Source organism: Pleurodeles waltl, chromosome 3_1, assembly GCF_031143425.1.
Source record: "Pleurodeles waltl isolate 20211129_DDA chromosome 3_1, aPleWal1.hap1.20221129, whole genome shotgun sequence".
NCBI classification, from domain to species: Eukaryota; Metazoa; Chordata; class Amphibia; order Caudata; family Salamandridae; genus Pleurodeles; species Pleurodeles waltl.
In genome coordinates, this window is record NC_090440.1 from 724,432,108 (window position 1) to 724,456,223 (window position 24,116).

General features: G+C 48.5%; 1 protein-coding gene across 1 annotated transcript in view; it reads right to left on the reverse strand.

Annotated features, from left to right (window-relative positions):
* The window catches only part of LOC138284568 (intermembrane lipid transfer protein VPS13C-like), a 953,192-nt gene that overhangs the window by 578,507 nt on the left and 350,569 nt on the right, over positions 1 to 24,116 (reverse strand). The window contains exon 6 of the mRNA XM_069223471.1: positions 21,390 to 21,499. Coding sequence (XP_069079572.1) covers positions 21,390 to 21,499 — 110 coding nt within the window. The remainder of the gene's footprint in view (positions 1 to 21,389; positions 21,500 to 24,116) is intronic.

A 24,116-nucleotide genomic window follows, 5' to 3' on the forward strand; every position in this document is an offset into this window, starting at 1 on the left:
CCCAGCATTGATCCTACCAGCCTTCTGGGGTTTTCTGGCAGCCCAAGCTGCTGCCACCCTTCAGACAGGCTTCTGCCCTCCTGCTGCTTGAATAGCTCAAGCCCAAGAAGGCAGAACAAAGGATTTCGTTTGGGAGGGGGGGGTAACACCTGCTTCCTTTGGAAATAGGTGTTACATGGCAAGGGAGGGAGAGCCTCCCTAAGCCACTGGTATGCTTTGAAGGGTACATTTGGTGCCCGCTGTGCATAGATTAGTCTACACCGGTTCATGGACCCTCAGTCCCTGCTCTGGTGTAAAACTGGACAATGGAAATGGGAATGACCATTCTCCTGTCGATCACCACCCCATGGGTGGAGCCCAGAGCACCTCCAGAGGGTCCCTGGCTTCTGCCACCTTGAATCCAAGGTTGGCAGGGACCTCTGGGAGCATCTGAGTGGCCAGGCCAGGCAGGTGACGTCAGAGCCCCCTCCTGATAGGTGCTCACCTGGCTCGGTGGCCAATCCCCCTTTCAGGGCTATTTAGAGTCTCTTTCTTGGGTGGGTCCTCAGATTCAGCTTGCAAGAATCCAGCAGAACTCCTCTGCAACCTCTACTTTGACTTCTAGCCACTGGAACCGCGACTGGACCCTCCAGGAAACGATAACCTTCATCCACAATTAAGACTCCGGTTGCAACATTGTTTGCACGGCTCCTTTCAGCTTCTGCAACATTTCCCCAGCTGTGCATCCTCTGAGGGTGGCAAGTCTTCAGCCTGCACAAAAAGGAAAAAGGAATCACCCTTAGAGTGAAAGAGTCACTCCCCTGCATCTGCAGGCACCAACTGCAATGACGACTGGCTGCATGGATCGCCTCTCATCCTGAACTGTGTAGATCCTGCATCACGGGTAGTCCTCTGGGTCCTCTCTGCAGCTGTCCAACTTTGGTGGAGGTAAGCCCTTGCCTTCCCACACAGGACAGTACCTCTGTGCACCTCATCTCTTGCAGCTGCCAAGGCTTATTTGCTTCTCTCCAAGTGATCTTCAGGCTCCATGTGGCCCCAGCACTCCTTCCTTCGACGCACAGCCCTGTGGATGCTTCTCCTACGGCGTGGGACCCTTATCCATTTGTGCTACATGGGCTCCTCTGTGACTCCTGGTTCCTCGTCCAGCGGGTCTCCTGAGGGGGCTGCGTCTTCTTCTGTGGACTCTCTGCCTTGCTGAGGGTCCCCCTTAGACTCCCCCCATGGGTTGAGTCCTCCTGGACCTTGCTGGTCACTGGCAGCTCCACTTTTGCTTTACTGTGGCATTGCCTTTACCAAAGGCTTGTTGGTGGCTTTTCCACACCACTGACCGACTGCAATCTTCCATCCAGCATGGGACGTTGACTGCATCCTCCAGGAACTCTTCACTTGTTCCAAGGGTGCATTCCTGACCATCGTTGTCCTACCGTCGACCAACTCCTGCATCCACAGCTGGGTGGGTAGTAGCCCCCGCTCCTCCTCAACTCTTCTGACTTCTGGACTAGATCCCCTTCTCCCACAGGTATTCCTCTTCAGGAACTCACCACTGGTTTCTTCTCTCTTCTCCTTCCTTCTGGGTGATTTGGGGAAAATCTAATAATTTGCTCCTTTCCTCCTGTTTGCTAAGGGACACTGTGGTACTTACCTTTGGCGTTTCCTAGTACCCCCAGCTCCCCTCTACACATTCCACTTACCAAGGAGGGGGTCCTGTGTTCGTATTCCATTTTTTTAGTATATGGTTTGGGCTCCACCCAGGGTCACTAGTGTCTAATTGTATTTGCACTGTTTATTTCACTTTCTATGCCTATTGCAGATTGCTAGTGTATATATTTAGTGTGTTAATTACCTTCTATTAGAGGTTTGCCTCTCTAGTACTTTTTGGTATTGGGTCATTAAAAATAAACTACCTTTATTGTTGTAACACTGAGGGCTTTCTTTCATGTGTGAGTAAGTGCTGTGTGAATACAGTGGTATTGTAAGAGCTTTGCATGTCTCCTAAATAAGCCTTGGCTGCTCATCCACAGCTACCTCTAGAGAGCCTGGCTTCTAGAAACTGCCTACACTACACTAATAGGGTATATCTGGACCTGGTATAAGATGTGAGTACCTTAGGTACCCACCACACACCAGGCCATCTTCCTACAGCTCCACATACCTGTGACACTTTAACCACCATTCACTCGTCCTCCTCACTTTCCGTCACATCTTTCAAAACTAGTCTTGACAAGCAATCTGTGTTGATATTTTTCACACGCGGTACATATTTCAAGGTAAATATGTATTATTGAAGGTGATACAACCAATTTGAAGTGCGTTTGCCACACCTGCCATAGAAAACAAACCCACCAGTGGTCTATGATCCATGTGGATTTCAAACTCCACACCCCACAAAAAAAAAAAAAAAAAAAAAAAAAAAAAAAAAAAAAAAAAGGTTACACCCCACAGCTGGTGCCTCTTTTTCACTCTGTGGAATATGTTCTCTCTGCTCCCTTCAGAGTACATGACGCAAAAGCAACCAATCTTTCTTGCCCCTCATGCACCAGTACTAATGCTGCCCCTAGGCCATAACTACTTGCAACAGTTAATATTATTGTTTTGTCCTCATGATCAAATAGCTTCAGCACAACAGCTTTCACAATGGAATCTTTCACCAAAACAAATGCCTGATGACATTCCTCTGACCAATGAAATGTAATTCCTCTCCTCTAACTTCTAATGCATGAACCTTGTCAGCAAAATTGTGTACGAACTTTGCACAGTATTCCGCAAGGCCCAGGAAAGACCTTAACTGATCTTTATTCAAGGAGATGGAGCTTTCTTGATTGCTTCTACTAAACTGAGATTGGGTTTAACCCCTTCATAACTCAATGTATGCCCTAAATGTTCAGTTCATTCGCAGAAATTTTGCATTCTTCTAAACCACTAGAATTCCCCGCTTACTCCAATCTACTGAACACCTCCTGGAGAATTTCATCAAGTTGTTGACTGCTCTGCCCCAATCCAATACGTCATTCAGGAACACATTCAGAAAGTCTTTCAACACACACTGTATGTCTCTGTGGAAGACAGCTGACACAGATGCCAATGTGAAGGGCATGCAAATTAATTGATATGCCCCTTCAGGTGTGATAAACGATGTAATTGTCTTGATTCGTAGTGCAAACATACCTGGTGATTGCCACTGGATAGGGCCAAAGCAGAGAAGAACAAGTTACTTACCTTCGGTAACGAGATATCTGGTAGAGACTATCTAGCTGCAGATTCCTTACCTTAGAATTCCCCTGGCGTCAGCTTCGAATCCGGAGTTTTTTCTGAGCAGTGCCCTGCACGTGCGCCGTCTGGCGGTGTCGTCCGGATCCGCGTGCGTCGACCAGCTCCGCGTGCGTCGTCAGCGTTGTTGGAGTCATCTATGACGTCACGGTTGTCTAAATAGACGCCGTCTCGGCGCGCGTACGTCAGTTCTTTTCCACAACTTCCCGCGCCAGAAGCACAGAGTCATGGAAGAACTGACCAACACACTTTTAACCTCTTTGACTGTTTGGAGAAAAACACCTTCATGCCTGTAAGAAAGGCAAAAGTTGCCAAAATGAAACATATACATATGTTCACATAGAAACATATACATATATATACACATATGCACATGAGAAAAAATTTCCCCAGAGCGGGGAGGCTTGGGTGGGTGTAAGGAATCTGCAGCTAGAGTCTCTACCAGATACCTCGTTACCGAAGGTAAGTAACTTTTTCATCTGATAGAGACTTCTAGCTGCAGCTTCCTTACCTTAGAATAGATACCCAAGTTATAACCCATGGTGGTGGGTCTGAGGGAGATTTTTTTTTTCAAACTCGGAAGTCCTGCAAGACAGAACGGGCAAAATGCCCCTCTCTTCTCATCTGGCTATCCAGGCAGTAGTGCTTCGCAAACGTGTGTAAAGAAGCCCACGTTGCGGCCTGACATATGTCCACCACTGGTACGCCACGTGCTAACGCAGTGGTAGCAGCTTTTCCCCTAGTGGAATGAGCTCTCAAGCCCTCGGGAGGCTGCTTCTTCGCCAAAGCGTAGCATATTTTTATACAGCGTGAAATGGATCGTTTCTGTACTGCCCGACCCTTCTTTGCACCAACGTACCCCACAAAGAGTTGGTCGTCCACACGGAACTCTTTAGTGCAGTCAAGGTAGAACGATAACGCTCTTTTTGAGTCCAGTCAATGGAGACGCTCCTCTTCCTTAGAGGGATGCGGTGGTGCAAAGAAGGTGGGCAGGGTGATATTTTGACCAAGATGGAAAGGGGTCACCACCTTGGGGAGAAAAGAGGCACGAGTTCTTAACACCACCTTGTCAGGATATATCACGAGATAAGAAGATTTAGAAGATAAAGCCTGCAGCTCACTCACTCTCCTGGCAGATGTAATTGCCACCAAAAAGGCTGTCTTAATAGTGAGCAGCTGGAGAGGACAGTTATGCAAGGGCTCGAAAGGAGCACACATAAGGAAGGTAAGAACCAGATTAAGATCCCACTGGGGCATAACGAAAGGCACAGGCGGAAACAGATGTACAAGCCCTTTCAAAAACCTCTGTACTATAGGTGATTTAAACAGAGATGGTTGATCAGACAACTGAAGAAAAGCCAATAAGGCAGCAAGATAGCCCTTGAGAGTCCCCAAGGAGGAACCCTGCTGGGCGAGAGACAAAATAAACAAAAGGATGATAGATAGAGAAGAAGAAAGAGGATCAATAGACCTCTCTGAACAATAAGAAACAAAACGTTTCCAACGGCAGGTGCAGATCGACTTAGTTGAGGGACGCCTGGCTGCCAGAATGACATTGCAGACCTCGGGAGGGAGGTCATAAACCATCAACTGTCGCCGCTCAATCTCCACGCATGAAGGCGCAGAGTTGACAGGTTCGGGTGGAGAACCTTCCCCTGCTGCTGTGACAGAAGATCCTCCCAAAGAGGCAGCCTGATTGGAGGACCGATGCTCATTTTGAGAAGCTCTGGATACCAAACTCTCCGTGCCCAATCCAGAGCCACAAGGATTACTTGGGCCCGGTCATTCTGGATTTTCTTGAGAACTCTGGGCAGAAGTGGTGTAGGCGGAAAAGCGTAAAGGAGGCCTGAACTCCACTCGCGACGAAAAGTGTCACCTAGCGATAGCCCCCTTGGAAACTCCAACACGCAAAACTGCTGACATTGCGTGTTCTCTGCGGAGGCGAACAGATCTAACCAAGGCTCTCCCCATTGCTGAAAGAGTCCTTGCGCCACCTCCGGATGGAGACACCATTCGTGATCCTCTAAGCGTTTTCGGCTGAGTTCGTCTGCTTTGGCGTTCAGAGAACCTGCCAGGTGTTGAACCACCAGGGTCATGCCCTGCTGTTCCAGCCATGTCCAGAGACGTAAAGCCTCTTGACAAAGGGTCCACGACCCCACACCGCCCTGCTTATTGCAGTACCACATTGCGGTAGTGTTGTCCGTGAACACCTGCACCACCTTCCCTTTCACAACAGGAAGAAATGCTTTTAAAGCTAGTCGGATCGCCCGAAGCTCCAACAAGTTGATGTGGAGCCCAGATTCCGCCGGAGACCAGTGACCTCTGATCTCCACCTCCCCCAGATGGCCGCCCCATCCCAGAAGTGACGCATCTCTCACTACCGTTAGATCTGGTTGGGGAAGGGAGACGGGTCTGCCCTTGACCCACTCGCAGTTCACTAACCACCACTGCAGATCTTCCGCAGTCCTCTCTGAGATCTGAACCACGTCGGTAAGATTTTCCCTGATGCTCTGCCCATTGGAACTTCAGGTCCCACTGCAGAGCCCTCATGCGCCATCTGGCATGCTTGACCAACAGGATGCAGGAAGCCATAAGTCCCAGCAGCCTCAGAGTCTGTCTCACCGAGATCCAGGATAGAGGCCGAAACATCGGAATCATAACCTGAATATCCTGAACCCGCTGATCGGGAGGATAAGCTCGATACTGTACTGTGTCCAGAACAGCTCTGATAAAAGAGATTCTGAGAGGGAGTCAGGTGTGACTTCGGCACATTTATAGTGAACCCCAGCGAATGCAAGAGGTCCGCCGTCGTCTGGAGGTGGGCGACGAGAGCCTGGGGCATAGGAGCCTTCAACAGCCAATTGTCCAGGTAGGGGAAGACTGAAATCCCTGACCTGCGCAAATGAGCTGCCACCACCTTTGTGAACACCCGAGGGGCATTGGTGAGACCGAAAGGAAGCACGGTAAACTGAAAGTGCTCGTGGCCCACCTTGAACCGCAGGTAACGCCTGTGGGCTGGCAGGATAGGAATATGGAAATATGCATCCTGCAAATCCAACGCTACCATCCAGTCTCCTTGGTCTAAGGCAGACAAAACCTGAGCAAGAGTGAGCATCTTGAATTTCTCCTTCTTGAGGAAGAGAGTGACATCCCTTAAATCCAAAATAGGTCGAAGGCCTTTTTTATTATTGGAAATCAGAAAGTAGCAGGAATAACAACCACTGTCTACTTCTGATATCGGGACTCTTTCTATGGCTCCCTTGGCCAAAAGAGCTGCAACTTCCTCGCGGAGCAAAGCTAAATGGTCCTCCATCAGCCATTCCTTTGTTGGAGGGATAGAAGGAGGAAAAGACTGGAAGGGAAGGGAGTAGCCCTTCCGTATGATCTGCAGGACCCACTTGTCCGTGGTGATGGAAACAAGTGAGGGAGATGAAAACGAATCCTCCCTCCAACTGGATGGACGTGATCCCGCAGAACCACACTAGGAGGGCTTGGGCGCAGTGGAGGGGGGCTGTGTGGCGGCCGACCTCTGGCCAGACCCTCTGGGTCTGATGGTACCACGACCACGTCCTCTTCCGGGATGCTGTGAAGCCTAAAGACGGTGGCTAAACTGTGGCTGGCGTGGTACCACGCCCCTCCCGAAGCCTCAGAAAGGGCGAAAGGCAGACTGCTGTTGTGCCAGCGTTGAAAGGCCCAAGGATCTGGCCGTGGCTCGAGAATCCATGAACCTCTCCAGCGTGGAGTCTGCCTTTTCGCCTAAAAAGGCGAGAGCCATCAAAGGGCATGTCCATCAAGCTGGACTGGACATCCCCTGAAAAACCAGTAGAACGTAGCCAGGCGTGGCAACGAAGGGCCACTGACGATGAAATCGCTCTGCCCAGCGAGTCGGTCGTGTCCAAGCCACATCGGATTGTAAACTTGGCTGCATCTCTCCCATCCTTTACAGCCTGGGTGAGAGTGTCCCGTACGCCCTCCGGGACCTGGGGCAGCACTTGTGCCACCATATCCCATAAAGTATGGGAATAATGGCCCAATACGCAAGATGTGTTTACAGACCTCAATGCCAGGCTGGAGGAAGAAAACATCTTCTTCCCAAGCTGATCCAGCCTCTTGGATTCCCTATCCGGGGGAGCGGAAGGGAAGGCACCACGTGAAGTAAAGGCTTGGACAACCAAGCTCTCAGGAGTGGGGTGTTGTGTCAGGAAACTAGGGTCGCTGGGAGCGGGTCTCTGGCGGCAGCCGACCGTCCTTTTCACAGGAGCCCCTGTGCTGGGTTTGGACCACGTACCCAGAAGGACGTCCGTAAGAGCCTCATTGAAGGGCAACAACGGTTCCGATGTTGACACCCCCGGCTGAAGCACTTCTGTCAGGATATTTGTCCTGACTGGCATCGTAGGCAAATCTAGGTCCAAGACCTCAGCTGCCCTACGCACCACCATAGCAAAAGAAGCCCCCTCCTCCGTAGCCACATTAGGAGGGAGAGAGCATACCAGTATCTGGAGATGTGTCCAGTCCACTGGCCTCCCCTAGATCCTCATACCAGTCCTGCTGCAATCCTGATTGCAGAGGGTCCTCAGACCCCTCCCATTCCTCTCTTGCATCTGGCTGTTCCAAATAATGCTCAGACAATGATCTGGGCCGGATCGGCTCCGTCGAAGTCGACGTCGTACGACGTCGCTCCGGCTCATCCGGAATAAGGATGGGGCTGCCACCGGTGGGCGATGGTGGCGGAATCGTCGATGTCGGACCCGGCGCCGAAGGAGGTAGAGTGTGAGACCAGCGCAGGTCCAGATCCGTTATTGGATCCTGAGGTCCCCAACAGCGCGAGGCCGAAGCCGCCGGCGTCGAATCCAAAGGGGCCCCTGCTGACCCTGCGGGGCCTGAAGACCCACCCGAGGGTACAGCTCACTCAAAGACGAGACGCATGGCCTCGTAGAATTCTTTAATTTGAGCGGGGGTCGATTCGGTCCCCGGAAAGGGGGCAATACGCGGAATCGACCCTGGTGACTGGTCCGCAGAACCGCGCTCGGAACGTCGACGTTCCCTAGACGCCTCGTCAGTCGACGGGTGTGGCGAAGACGAAGTCCGCTTGGACTTCTTCTTCTTCTTTTTGTGCCTCTTACCTTCTGATGACCTCGAATGCGAGGAAGAGAACTTGGTGCTCCGGGAGCGGTGCTGCGACCTCCTCCTACTGCGAGACCGTGACCTCTGCGGAGTCGTGCCGACCGAAGACGAATGTCGGGCCGCAAGAAGCTTAAGGGATCTCTCCCTCAAGGCCTTCGGCGCCATGGCCCGACAATCGGAGCACAAGGTGGAATCGTGGTCCTTGTCCAGGCACCAAAGAAACTCGGTTCGGATCCGTCACCGACCTGAACTGATGTACGCACGCAGAGACGGCGTCTATATAGACAACCGTGACGTCATAGCCTACTCCAACGACGCACGCGGAGCTTGTCGACGCACGCGGATCCGAACAACGCTGTCCAACGGCGTGCGCGCAGGGTACTGCTCAGAAAAAACTCCAGATTCCAAGCTGACGCCAGGCAATTCTAAGGTAAGGAAGCTGCAGCTAGAAGTCTATCACATATATTTACCACCCTTCACACTCGCCAACATCTCATTTATACCTGGAGGGGGATGATGATCTATGCAAATACAAACATTCATATCTCTTAAGTCCACGCACATGTGAATCTTTCCATTGGATTTTTTGCAAAAACTTTTGGACGTAGCCATTCTGAAGCTTGACTGGGTTCTATCACTCCTTCCGCACACACTCTGTGTAGCTCGTTTTTAAACAATCCTCAAAGCCAATGGAACATTCTGCACTTTGTGTAGCTTGGAAACTGCTCCCTCTTTAAGCACAATCTGGTGTTCAAACTTCCTTAAAGATCCTCCTTTTTGAACAAGTTAAGAAACTTGTTAACAGAAGAACATCACACAAATTAATGGGTTATCAACACTTGCTTAGGATGATTGGAGTTCCGGATTATTCCCAACGCACGTTGTTCCTTCCATCCCACAAAGACTTCCCCTTATCCACAAAGTATATTTTTCCCTTTGCTCTTCTTCCTTCAAATTCCAATTCAGCCATGAAATATCCCAAAACCAGAAATTTGACACCGCAGTAACTTCAGCTTCTACATCAGTGGAATATAATTCCCCCAAATTCACTTTGTCCCAAATTGTTTTATTTATAAAGGCAAATGGTGAACATGAATCCACCCAACAAGCACATCTTTCCCATCCATTTTAATCAAGCATTTTGGGGCACAATAAACATTTGCCATCTCACTGAAGTATCCACTCATGTTTGGCTCTACTCCACACATCACAAGTATCTCAATATTGTCAACATAATACTCCTCACTCACAATCACTTTTTCATACCCAGATAGCCCATCTTTGTATACCATATTCACAGATCTCTTGGTGTTAGAATTCCCTACCATCTTGCAAACTCTTGAAAAATGCCCCCCCCCCCTTTTTTTTTTTTTTTTTTTTTTTACAATCGAAACGAACGAGTTACTTACCTTCGGTAACGACTTTTCTGGTGGATACATTAGCTACCTGTGGATTCCTCACCTGATGAATACTCCCATGGCGCCAGCATTTGACGGAAATCTTCTTACTAGTCTCTGCACGTCGACGAGGACGTCACTCTAGCCCACGCGACGCCGTCTGACGTCATACAGGCAATAAGAAGTCCTCGCCGACGTGCCGATGACAGTACCAACATTTTTTACGTGCATGAGAATAATAATAATAACCCAATGCAATGAAAGAGCAAAGCAACATCTCTTAATATTGTAAATCACACAACATTGCAATAAAATAGCTGTAGATTTAATATAACCTTTTTTTTTTTTTTTTTTTTTAAACAAATAAATATATTTATACATACGAATCATGTATATACCCAATATATATATAGATTTATATATAAATATACACATATATACAAATATCATACATGCAAAATGTATTGCAACTTTGAAGACCAAAAGGAGCACACTCAAGGATTGCTTGGAGAGACCAAAAAGGCAACGGGGAGGCGGGTGGGACCGTGAGGAATCCACAGGTAGCTAATGTATCCACCAGAAAAGTCGTTACCGAAGGTAAGTAACTCGTTCTTCTGATGGATACAACTACCTGTGGATTCCTCACCTGATGAATAGAGTCCCAAAGCAGTACCACGCCCGGCGGTGGGTGCCTAAATGGTCAAACCAAGAAATCCTGCAGCACTGACCGTGCAAAATGACCGTCCCTTCTGACCTCAGAGTCCAAACAGTAATGTTTCACAAAAGTGTGAAGGGACGACCAAGTTGCGGCCTTGCAGATGTCAACCACAGGAACACCCCTGGCCAAGGCCGAAGAGGCCGACTTAGCTCTGGTGGAGTGAGCTCTAATGCCCTCAGGCGGATCCTTCTTTGCCAAAGAGTAACAGATTTTAATGCAAAGAACAACCCACCTGGAGAGTGTTCTCTTGTGGACTGCCTTTCCTCTCCTCTTGCCCACGTATCCGACAAACAGCTGATCCTCCAGCCTGATATCCTTCATTCTGTCGATATAGAAGCTCAACGCCCTTTTTGGGTCCAGGCGATGTAGTCTTTCTTCCTCCTTTGAAGGATGAGGCGGAGGATAAAACGTGGACAAAGTGATTGTCTGAGCCAAATGGAAGGGTGAAACAACCTTCGGAAGGAAAGCAGCCTTGGTCCTCAACACCACCTTATCCCCATAAAACGTTATATAAGGGGGTTTAACCGATAAGGCCTGCAACTCACTCACTCTCCTTGCAGATGTTATAGCTACCAGGAATACTGTTTTAATAACCAAATACCTTAAGGGGCAAGAATGCATAGGCTCAAAAGGGGACCCCATAAGGAAAGTCAGGACCAAGGACAAATCCCATTGAGGCATAACGAATGGTTTTGGAGGATATTGATTCAGAAGACCTTTCAAGAATCTGAGAACAATAGGGGATTTAAATAACGATGGTTGGTCTGGAAGACAAATGAAGGCTGACAAGGCCGACAAATAACCCTTAATGGTAGCTACTGCACAACCTTTCTGCGCTAGAGACAGTGCAAAAGACAAAACATGTGACAGATGAGCATGTAAGGGATCAATCTGTCTCTCTCCACACCACATAACAAATTTAGACCACCTATTAGCGTAGATAGATTTAGTGGAGTGTCGCCTGGCCGCTAAGATAACATCCACTACATCAGGCGGGAGAGAGAAGGAACTCAGGTTGCCCCGTTCAATCTCCAAGCATGTAGGTGCAGACTCTGGAGGTTGGGGTGTAAAACCTGCCCCTGCGACTGCGAGAGGAGGTCTGCCCTGAGAGGGAGACGGAGCGGAGGGCACAGTGAGAGTTGGAGAAGGTCGGAGTACCATACCCTCCTTGGCCAATCCGGAGCTATTAAGATGACTTGGGCCCGGTCTTGGCGAATTTTCCTCAACACTCGAGGAATCAAGGGTATGGGGGGAAACGCGTAAAGCAACTGGTCGCACCAGGTTATCTGAAACGCGTCCCCCAACGCTCCCTGCATCGGATACTGGAGGCTGCAGAATAACGGGCAATGCGCGTTCTCCCGAGTGGCAAACAGATCTATCCGAGGAAACCCCCACATCTGGAAGATTAAACAGACTTGATCTGGATGGAGACGCCACTCGTGGTCTGCCGAGAATTGGCGACTGAGACTGTCCGCACGTACATTCAAGACCCCGGCCAGATGATTTGCCACCAAGCAAATCTGATGGTCCTTTGCCCAGGACCATAGCCGAAGAGCTTCTCTGCAGAGAAGGTACGACCCTACTCCTCCCTGTTTGTTTATGTACCACATCGTGGTAGTATTGTCCGTCAGGACCTGTACCGACTGACCACGAAGGGATGGGAGGAAGGCCTTGAGAGCCAAACGTACAGCCCGTAACTCCAACAGATTGATATGAAACACCTGTTCCTCTGGAGACCAAAGCCCTTTGATCTCCAGATCCCCCAGATGAGCTCCCCATCCTAGGGTGGAGGCATCCGTTATTACCGTGGCCACTGGTGGCGACTGCGCGAACGGCTTCCCCTGTGAAAGATTGTTGCCCGCAATCCACCACTTCAATTCCACAGCAGCATCTCTGGAGATCTTGACAGTACCTTCTAAATCTCCCTTGTGTTGAGACCACTGCCTTCGGAGGCACCACTGAAGAGCCCTCATGTGCCAGCGAGCATGCGTGACCAACAGAATGCAGGAGGCGAACAGACCGAGCAGACGAAGGACCTTGAGGACTGGAACTACCGCTCCATTTCGAAACATTGGAACCAATTCCTGAATATCTTGAATCCGCTGAGGCGGAGGAAAGGCTCGACTCAATGTTGTATCCAGTACTGCCCCTATGAACAGGAGGCGCTGAGAGGGCTCCAGGTGAGATTTGGGCACGTTCACCGAAAAGCCCAGGTCGAACAACAACTGGGTTGTTGACTGCAGATGATGCGACACAAGCTCCGGGGACTTGGCTTTGATCAACCAGTCGTCCAAGTAAGGGAATACTGCTATCCCCCTCCTTCTGAGCTCCGCCGCAACCACTGACATCACCTTTGTGAAGACTCGAGGTGCTGAAGTAAGACCAAACGGGAGGACCGCAAACTGATAGTGCTGCGACCCTACCACAAACCGGAGATACTTCCTGTGCGACTTGAGTATCGGGATATGAAAGTAAGCATCCTGCAAGTCGACAGACACCATCCAATCTTCCTTGTTCAACGCCAAAAGCACCTGTGCTAGGGTCAGCATCTTGAACTTTTCCTGTTTGAGGAACCAATTCAAGATCCTCAGATCCAGGATTGGTCTCAACTGACCATCCTTTTTGGGAATCAGGAAGTATCTTGAGTAACAACCTCGACCCTTTTCCTGCTCTGGGACCAACTCTACCGCGCCCTTTGAAAGGAGGACTTGAACCTCCTGTTCTAGCAACAGGAGGTGTTCTTCTGAACAATAAGATGGGCGGGGCGGGATGAGGGGCGGGAACTCCCGAAAGGGAAGGGCGTAGCCTTTTCCCACAATGCCGAGAACCCAAGTGTCCGTTGTGATAGACTTCCACTTGTGGAGAAAACGCTGTAATCTTCCCCCTACAGGAGAGGAGTGAGTGGGAAACGGTGGAAGCCTAAGGCTGCTTCCCCTGCTGCACCCCTCCAGAGGACGAGGAAGAGGCAGAGTGCTGTTGAGAGGCTCCTCTGGTACGGACCCCACCCCTCCCCCTCCCTCTAAATGACCTATAGGGGAGGGAAGAGGCGGGTTGCTGGAACCTCCCCCGAAAGGAAGAGGAATAAGAGCCACGCCCAAATCCCCGAAACCTCCTGAAAATTCTAGAAGAGGCAGAGGAAGAAGGAGCTTGCAGTCCTAACGATTTGGCTGTGGCTCTGCTCTCCTTAAATCGTTCCAAGGCTGAATCTGCCTTGGCTCCAAACAGTCTGTCCCCATCAAACGGGAGGTCCAGCAGGGTCGACTGCACATCCGCAGAGAACCCTGAGTTTCGGAGCCAGGCCTGTCTTCTTGCCACCACAGCCGTGCCCATCGCCCTGGCCACCGAGTCGGTCGTGTCCAGCCCAGACTGGATAATCTGGGTCGCGGCAGCCTGGGCGTCCGAGACCACATCCAAAAGACCCTGGGGAAGCTCCGTGAATGAAGACGAAATATCATCCATCAGCGCATGGATGTACCTCCCCAGAATGCACGTGGCGTTGGTGGCCTTCAACGCCAAACTGCATGACGAAAATATTTTCTTGGACTGCGCATCCAGTTTCTTGGAGTCTCTGTCTCCAGGCACCGTCGGGAAGGAACCAGGCGCTGACTTTGAGGAACAGGAGGCTTGCACCACCAAGCTCTCCGGCGTAGGGTGTCTAGAGAGAAAGCCAGGGTCAGATGGTGCAGCTCGATACCTCCTGGCCACAGCCCTATGAACGGCCGAGGAAGACACCGGCTTCTTCCACACCTCCAACACCGGATCCAGCAAAGCCTCATTAAATGGCAAGAGAGGCTCAGCTGCAGCAGAGGCCGGATGCAATACCTCTGTCAGCAAATTCTGCTTTGCCTCTGCCACCGGCAAAGGCAGGTCCAAAAAGCTTGCTGCCTTCCTCACCACAGCATGAAAGGAAGCAGCCTCCTCCGTATATTCCCCTGGAGATGAAAGGTCCCACTCAGGGGAAGTGTCCAGCCCACTGGCTGTATCCAGACCATGCAGTCCGTCTCCAGAGTCCTCAATCTCTCCCTCCTCTAGGACTCGCTGGTACTCTTGCTCTTCTAAAAGACGGAGAGCACGCCTCCTCGAATGAAGTCTCTCCTCGATACGCGGAGTCGACATGGCCTCCGCCGACGTCGAAGAACGGCGCCGATCTCCAGAAGCATCTGACGCCGCGTCCGGCGCCACAGGCAGCTTCGGCGCCGAGGCAGGAGCCGATGGACCAACCGGAGTCACAGGGCAAAATCCTGACTTCGACGGAGGGGCAACCTCCGGGCCGAAACATCCGAAGCCACCGGAGCGGCCACCGACGCCGGCACCGGCGCCGAGCCCACATTCCCAAAAGGGAGAAAGGGCATAAAGGGTGCCGGCCGAAGAGGCGCAGGATCACCCAACGAAAAGGCCAAGGGCCCCGAAGGACCAGCCGGAGCAGCTCCTGGAGCCATCTGCTGAAAGATGGTATACATCGCATTAAGAAACGCGGTACTATCGGCTCCAGGAGTGGGAAAAGCCGGATACTGGGGTGCCTGGATCGAGGGCGACCCCGACGCCGGCCTCGACGTCTGCGACGCCGGAGAAAACACAAGAGGCTGCACCACCTCAATCACTGACGCCTGACCAGGTGAAGTCGGTGACGCCGGAGAGGGCAACGGCGTCGATGGATGCGGCGTGACCGTGGGGCTGACCTCCCAAGTCCTCCGACGCCGAGCCGAAGGTGACCTCGAACGAGACTCCTTGCTGGAGTGGCGTCGTGAGTCTCTACGGCGCCGGGAGTCTCGATGACGCCGGTGAGACCTTGGCGAAGAAGACTTCTTATGATGTTTCTCCTTCTTCTTTGACTTTGCCATGAATAACTTGGCCTCGCGCTCTTTGAGGGCCTTCGGATTCATGTGTTGACATGAATCGCAAGTCGAGACGTCGTGGTCGGAGCTCAAACACCATAGACAGTCGGAGTGAGGATCTGTAACTGACATCTTGCCCCCACACTCTCGACAGGGCTTGAAACCCGACTTCCTCTGAGACATTGTTACCGCAGAGAAGACTACGCAGCAGACAATACACTGTAACCACGAAGGTAACAGTAACTCCCTCGAAGATAACCGTTTCGAATGCACGGAAAAAAGGGAACTGTCATCGGCACGTCGGCGAGGACTTCTTATTGCCTGTATGACGTCAGACGGCGTCGCGTGGGCTAGAGTGACGTCCTCGTCGACGTGCAGAGACTAGTAAGAAGATTTCCGTCAAATGCTGGCGCCATGGGAGTATTCATCAGGTGAGGAATCCACAGGTAGTTGTATCCATCAGAAGTATACTGTTGGCGGTGGGACAGTTATCCATCTCAGCTGTGTGCTTAGGACTTCCACGCCTGTAACACTTTCTTTCCCACATCTTTCCTGCCGCATTTTCTTTCGTGCACTTGTTTACTGCATTTATATCATACTCTTTATCAGAATCATAATTACATTTAGCCCTGAACTCCTTGATGCACTGAAACTTGTTTCCTTATGTCTGGCTGTAGAAAAGTACCATCTTGCCTGGCATGTTACCCCCATTTTCACTGTATGTATGTTTGTTTTTGCCCTTGTGTCACTGGAATCCTGCCAGGCAGGACTCCAGTGCTCATAGTATGTGCCCTGTACGTGTTCCCTGTGTGGTGCCTAACTATCACTGAGGCTCTGCTAACCAGAACCTCAGTGTTTATGCTCTCTCTGCTTCTTAAATGTGTCACTGCAGGCTAGTGACTAAATTTACCAATTCTCATTGGCACACTGGTACATCCATATAATCCCCTTGTATATGGTACTTAGGTACCTAGGGTATTGGGGTTCCAGGAGATCCCTATGGGCTGCAGCGTTTCTTTTGCCACCCATAGGGAGCTCAGACAATTTTTACACAGGCCTGCCACTGCAGCCTGAGTGAAATAACGTCCACGTATTTCACAGGCATTTTTCACTACATATAAGTAACTTATAAGTCACCTATATGTCTAACCCTCCCTTGGTGAAGGTTGGGTGTGAAGTTACTTAGTGTGTGGGCACCCTGGCACTAGCCACCCTCACATTGTTCAGGGCAAATTCCCCGAGCTTTGTGAGTGCGGAGACACCATTACATGTGTGCACTATACATAGGTCACTACCTATGTATAGCATCACAATGGTAACTCCGAACATGGCCATGTAACATGTAAGATCATGGAATTGTCACCCCAATACCATTCTGGTATTGGGAGGACAATTCCATGATCCCCCGGGTCTCTAGCACAGAACCCGGGTACTGCCAAACTGCCTTTCCGGGGTTTCCACTGCAGCTGCTGTCAACCCCTCAGACAGGATTCTGCCCTCCTGGGGTCTGGGCAGCCCAGGCCCAGGAATGCAGAACAAAGGATTTCCTCTGAGAGAGGGTGTTACACCCTCTCCCTTTGGAAATAGGTGTGAAGGGCTGGGGAGGAGTAGCCTCCCCCAGCCTCTGGAAATGCTTTGATGGGCACATATGGTGCCCATCTCTGCATAAGCCGGTCTACACTGGTTCAGGGATCCCCCAGCCCTGCTCTGGCGCGAAACTGGACAAACGAAAGGGGAGTGACCACTCCCCTGACCAGTACCTCCCAGGGGTGGTGCCCAGAGCTCCTCCAGTGTGTCCCAGACCTCTGCCATCTTGGATTCAGAGGTGTTGGGGGCACACTGGACTGCTCTGAGTGGCCAGTGCCAGCAGGTGACATTAGAGACCCCCTCTGATAGGCTCTTACATCTCTTGGTAGCCAATCTTCCTTTCTTGGTAGCCAAATCTCTTTTTCTGGCTACATAGGGTCTCTCCTCTGGGGTATCCTTCAGATAACAAATGCAAGAGCTCACCAGAGTTCCTCTGCACTTTCCTCTTCGACTTCTGCCAAGGATCGACCGCTGACTGCTCCAGGATGCCTGCAAAACTGCCACAAAGTAGCATGACGACTACCAGCAACATTGTAGCGCCTCATCCTGCCGGCTTTCTCAACTGTTTCCTGGTGATGCATGCTCTGGGGGCTGTCTGCCTTCACCCTACACTGGAAGCCAAGAAGAAATCTCCTGTGGGTCGACGGAATCTTCCCCCTGCTAATGCAGGCACCAAAAGACTGCATCACTGATCCTCTGGGTCCCCTCTCATCCTGACGAGCGTGGTCCCTGGAACACAGGAGCTAGATCCAAGTGACCCCCACAGTCCAGTGATCCTTCAGTCCAGGTTTGGTGGAGTTAAGTCCTTGCCTCCCCACGCTAGACTGCAAACCTGTGTACTGCGTGATTTGCAGCTGCTCCGGCTTCTGTGCACTTCTCCAAGGATTCCTTTGGGCACAGCCTAGCCTGGGTCCCCAGCACTCCATCCTGCAGTGCTCAACTCTCTGAGTTGGACTCCGATGTCGTGGGACCCTCCTTTTGTGACTCCGGTTACACCAATCTTCTAAGTGCCTGCTCCGGTACTTCTGCGGGTGCTGCCTGCATCTGTGGGGGCTCTCTGAGTTGCTGAGCACCCCCTCTGTCTCCTCCTCCAAGGGGCGACATCCTGGTCCTTCCTAGTCCCCAGCAGCACCCAAAAGCCTCTACTGCGAGCCCTTGCAGCTAGCAAGGCTAGTTTGCGGTATTTCTGTGGGGAAACACTTCTGCAACATCCAGCACGCCGTGGGACATCTTCCATCTAAAGGAGAAGTTCCTAGCCCTTTTTGTTGTTGCAGAATTTTTGGCTTCTTCCACCCGGAGGCAGCCGTCTTGCACCTTCATCCGGGGTTTCCTGGGCTCCTGCCCCCACCTTGGACACTCTCGCAACTCTTGGACTTGGTCCCCTTGCCTTGCAGGTCCTCAGGTCCAGAAATCCATCTTCAGTGCTTTGCTGGTGTTTGTGGTTCTTGCAGAATCCGCCTATCGCGACTTTTGTGTCCTTTTGGGGTAGTAGGGGAACTTTACTCCTACTTTTCAAGGTCTTGGGGTGGGGTACCTTGAACACCCTGACTGTTTTCTTACAGTCCCAGCAACCCTCTACAAGCTCCCATAGGGCTGGGGTCCATTCGTGATTCGCATTCCACTTTTGGAGTATATGGTTTGTGTTGCCCCCAGACCTATGTTCACCTATTGCATCCTATTGTGATTCTACATTGTTTGCACTACTTTTCTTACTGTTACTTACCTGTTTTAGGTTTGTGTACATATAACTTGTGTATATTACTTACCTCCTAAATGAGGGTATTCTCTGAGATACTTTTGGCATATTGTCACTAAAATAAAGTACCTTTATTTGTAGTAACTGAGTAGTGAGTTTTCTTATGATATTGTGCTATAAGATATAAGTGGTACAGTAGGAGCTTTGCATGTATCCTAGTTCAGCCCAAGTGGCTTTGCCATAGCTACCTTCTATCAGCCTACGCTGCTAGAAACACCTCTATCCTACTAAGGGATAACTGGACCTGGCACAGGGTGTAAGTACCACAAGGTACCCACTATAAGCCAGGCCAGCCTCCTACACTGGCCACATCAATTGTTTTGTCTAAAGTAGAATCCTTTAAACCTAACAAGTTTTCTTGATTCTTAAAATTGTTCATCCTGTTGATTATTTGGTTCCTTATTCTTTCATCTCCGAGATCTCTGAATCTGCAGGTGACTGATACCCTTCGCAAAACAGCTACTTATCTTTTTACTTATTCTCCTTGTTTCGGAGTTCAGGAAAAAAAATTGTGTCTTTCAACCACAATACTTATTTATTTCCTGTAATTCTAAGGCTCTCAGTACACTTTGAGGCACATCCTCTTCCTCTGTGTCAGATCCAGGATGTCTCGCTCTCTCTCATTCTTGCTTCTATTTCAGGCCTAGGCAATGTTTTAGTACCTTTCTTCCTTCTACCCCTAGACTGTGTTTAAGGATATCCAGCTTCCTTTTTGCAGCAAATACATCACCCCTATGGCATCAAAGTAAGTTTCAAAGGATTCTTTCCAGTCTTCCCATGCCATGCAAGGCTTCCCATGATCATGTAAGAATGTAGGAGGTGCAGATATGTTTTGGCATGACATGCCTGATCTATCCCTCCACGCACACAGTGCAGCAGCGTGCATGCGCAAAACTTTCACCCAGATAAAAATATTATTGTGTCACTGACAGAACATATGTGCATTCAAGCCAATACAAGATCATAATAACCCTATGATCATTCTCATAAGAGACTGATGCCTCAAAGTAATTCACAAATTCTGTACATTGACATTGATACATTTAATGTTTGCACTCCTACTTTAAATACCAACTGCCGTGCACCACTCTATCAGTATCTTATGGTACTACACCAAGCTGTGCACATCAGCGTGACTCTTATTGCCCATCCAGGCCTTTTTTTTTTTTTTTTTTTACTCCCAAACTGTGTGCATCAGTGAGGTTATCTCAGACTGCACACTTTCAAAAATTTCCAAGCAGTGCCCATTGGTGTGACACATAAAATATGTGTGTCACTCTCAAGGTTTTTGCATCAGCGATGTTGCAGACTGATTCATACCCAAAATCTAACCGTGTTATTGTAATGCTGTGCACATCAGTATTAATTCCTGGTATGTGCGTTTTCTCTTTCTGCTCGTGATCACCAGAAGAATTCCACGATGCACAGACACTGCAAGTCTCGTGTTTAGCTGAGTTATCTCAGATACGCTCAAAGACACACACTTTTGGCATACACAAACTTCAATGTGATGCGCAGTACTTGGGCACCTACGTTTCACCCTAACGCACGTCAGGGATGAAAGTCCAGCACCTAAAAGTCTCCTCGTTTCCTCCTTCTCCATGCAATGGCTCTCAAACTCTCCTCCTTCGTAGTCAAGTGAATACAATTACGCGTCGGAACGCTTTTATCTCTGTGCAATGGTCCTCGAGCACATCTCTGCAGATTTCAATGTGTACACAATTGGTAAGCTGTTTACTTATCACACTATGAGGCCCGTTGAATGCCCCTGACTCCTCCCATCAAACTCACACCTTACTGATACTGTAAACAGAAGATCACTTACATTTTCTGAATCTCTGTCTTTGGTCAACTACTCTCCAGATTACTCTTGATTTAGTAGCTGTCACCACTGTGACTCTTCACACCAACTGCAGTCGCTCTAATATGGAACCCTGAATAGCTTTAACAAGTCGATGTAAAAAGTCCATACATGCCCATAGTCCAAATGTTGGTCGCAACCACTATAACAACAACTCTTGCCAGGGGTCGCAATCAGAGACAATGCTCGTGTGAATAGTAACCTCCTTCTTGCGGATGGTGTCTTTCCTCCCAGCATCCCATCCTCATCCCACTTTTGGGACTCAGGACACGGTACACATATGTAGCAATATTTATGAGGTACATCCAATCACCCCTGGCAGACAGTGATCCTCAGCAGCTGTTAACTTCTCAGCCTCTGTCAATCCACAATCCGGATTCCAAACGTGGAAGCGCACCGTTGCTAAGCACAGAATAAATGCACCAGGGAAAACAACATTCTACAATACAACACAGTACAACTTGATTCAAGATAGTAGCAATTGCTACAAACCGAAATACGTTGAGAATTAACTTAAATATGTCTTTAATCTCATTTGTTGCTATTGGTTCAGAGGTGTATATTTTTTTGGGCAATCCTATATTCTTCTAACTACATCTTCCATACATTCCAAGTAAAAAGCAATTTTGTATTCTTTGAGACCGGTCAGTATTAAGTTAGTGCTCCTACTTAATATCAGAAAGCATTTTGGATACTATGGTGCCAAAATAGGATGGCAGCTGAACCCATAAAGGCAAAGGCCTAAGTCTATGATATAATAATAAGTTTATATTAATGCCTATAATAACAATGTCTATAATAATAATACTACTACTAAGTCTAGAAAACGTATTAAGTTACTTACATCATCTTCAAATCGGACATGGATGCTTGTTATTTTGACTTGGAGATTTTTTACAATCTGAGTTGCAAGCTTTTCCAAAAATGTATCTTTCTTTTCTTCCTTTTTTTTGTCTAAGAGAAAAACAAGGGACCGTTGTCACATTTCATTTAAATCTTTCCAGAAGCATTACAGAAACCTTTACTAAGCAAGGGTCATGGATTTTCAACGTTCCTTAGCTTAAAATGCTAACAGAAACCAGAAGTGTCATACCATCTATCAAAAAACAAGGATCACAAAGTCAATACTCTCACTTTTTGTAAAATTCAGTGTCAAAGGTAATAGGTCTGGCTTTTGTCAGCGCAAGTGTAATAGTCGAGCAACAGTGTGAGTTGCTGCCATTTGACCTGAACAAAAGTACCACAATGAAACAATCCCCTTGGGCTACAATAATATTAGAGCTGGGCGTAGCAACCTTTTGTTGGACAGGCTGAAAAAGCAGATTTAGGTTGTATCCTCAAAAAAGTGTTATAAAAATGAGGCAGAAGATGAGGTTTGTCGTGTAAGCGGTGAACTTAATATGCCTAAACAACAAAATATTGCAAGGAAGATACTTTGATAAGCAGCCAGTATTTTCAAGAAAGCAAAGCCAAACAAATTAACTAGCAATAGCAAGCCATAAAGATCAACGGGACACACAAACAAAAACAAACCAGCCAGCAAAATGTCAGGTCAGTAAAGTCATCACAGAATGCACACTAACTGGCTTATTCAGTCTTGAAAAAATAAAAGTTCTACTGAGCATTATAACCAATGGCCACACAAATGGGATAATTTAACACACTAAGAAATAACATGGAGGACAGTCAATTCAAGCAGTGGCAAACCATAAACACCAAATGAAACTAAAGCCTACTTTTTTTTGTCTGTAGCAAGCCTAACAAGCATTTGCAGTGCAATAGGTCTTGCATTTGCTTGAGTTATAGCTATTGGCGTTGCAAATGCATAACTGGACTTTTCTTGCCACGTAAATTGGTCGACCCTTTCACATAATTTGGTCCTCTCTGCCACATAATTCCAATGCCCCTGCATATAACATTTACTGCAGAGAATCTCGCCCTGAGGACCTTTAACATTTCTTATATTGTTTTTAGTACTGTTTTCTTTTAGCTTATTTTTAATGTGGGTGATGTGTGAGGGACTGTTACTGACATTTTCTGAGAAATGTTTGTTTCATGCAGCATCCATAAAAAGGTTCTTTAAGACCAAAACAGAACCTTACATATGAGAAATCCGTGGTTGTCAAGTAGGTTATTTGCAGTCATATTAGTGAGCTGCTGCTTTATTACAAGTATTGAAAACACACATCACTATTCCAGAATATTAGATTTAAACACATTAAGAATTTGGACAGGTGTGCCTGCGCATTGTCAGAGACCTGGCCAAAGAGGGTGTTAAAGAAATGGAACTGGATTATAAATTCTAATTTGTTATGAAAAGGGGGAGCCCAAAATATGTTTGGCCTAGGGCCCCTTAAATCCTTAAGATGCCCCAGGGGAGAACTAGGGCAAAAATATGATCAATGTGGCAGCACAAGTAGAGACGTGGATTAGGCTGCAGTTGTCATTAGCTGGTAGAGAATATCTTGTGAAGACGGTTCTTATCCTGAAAAGTGTTCGCTAAAGAGTTTACGACAGGTGTGGAGCTCTACATGGGGCACAATTGAGCCATGATGGCTGACACCTCGCTGCTCTTACTAAGAAGTTGGAACTGAAGGGGCAGCTTTTAATCAACATGCCTAGCCCTAATCTATGTTAACACACTTTTTCATCCCAAGCTTTCAGTGAATGAAACATACTATTACATGGTAAGCAAGGAGCATGAGAAGGGCGTAAGGGACAGCGGAAAGAGAGGAATGTGGATTTGTATGTGTAGTAAATGGGATAAAGCACATTACTTTGTGAAGTGACCAACATTTTTGAAGTCTTTCCAAACAGAGGGAGAGAGTGTGGATGCGTTTTTGCCTGTGTGGAAAAGTTCCTGGTGAAATCCGACAGACAGAGCACCATACCCGACTGAAAGCACCTTTCCATGCCACAAAGGATGACAGGGTATACATTTTAAATTGACTTCAAGCTCAGCATCGATGTGAATTATTTGTGCTGGACGACTTATGGTTTAAAATCTTCTCCAAAATCACTGCTGATATTTTGCAGTTTTGTATAGCGTGAACTCGACCAGCAGGTATCAAAGTGCTTTACAGGAGCACCAATTATATTACACAAGTGCAGATTAATATTTTGGGGGTACAGGGAGATTAAGTGAATTGGCCAGAATCATAGGATGGTGAACTGATGCCGAAACTCGAACATGGTTCCCCCAGTTACAAATGGAGAAGCTTTGGTGCTACGCCACATTCGAGACATCTGTTGATGGAGTGTTAATTACAGTGGGAATGCTTTGAACAGTGTGGACTAAAAAACTATGAGATTAAGTAAAGCATGTGAAATGTAATCAGGAAGAGCATGGTTATGTTAACACTTTTACACTCTTAATGTGCTGTCTGAAAAAAAACCTGCAACTATTACTGTTCTAATGTGCACAAAGCAGGGAAAGGGTGCAGTATCACAGGCTGTCCCTAAGAATCTCTTGGGACCTCTTTTGGCCACGTAAGGTATTGCACCCTGCAATCTTGAATTCCACACATCCTCGATGACGTTTGGGTGCTGGTGCTAATAAATAAAGCACAGT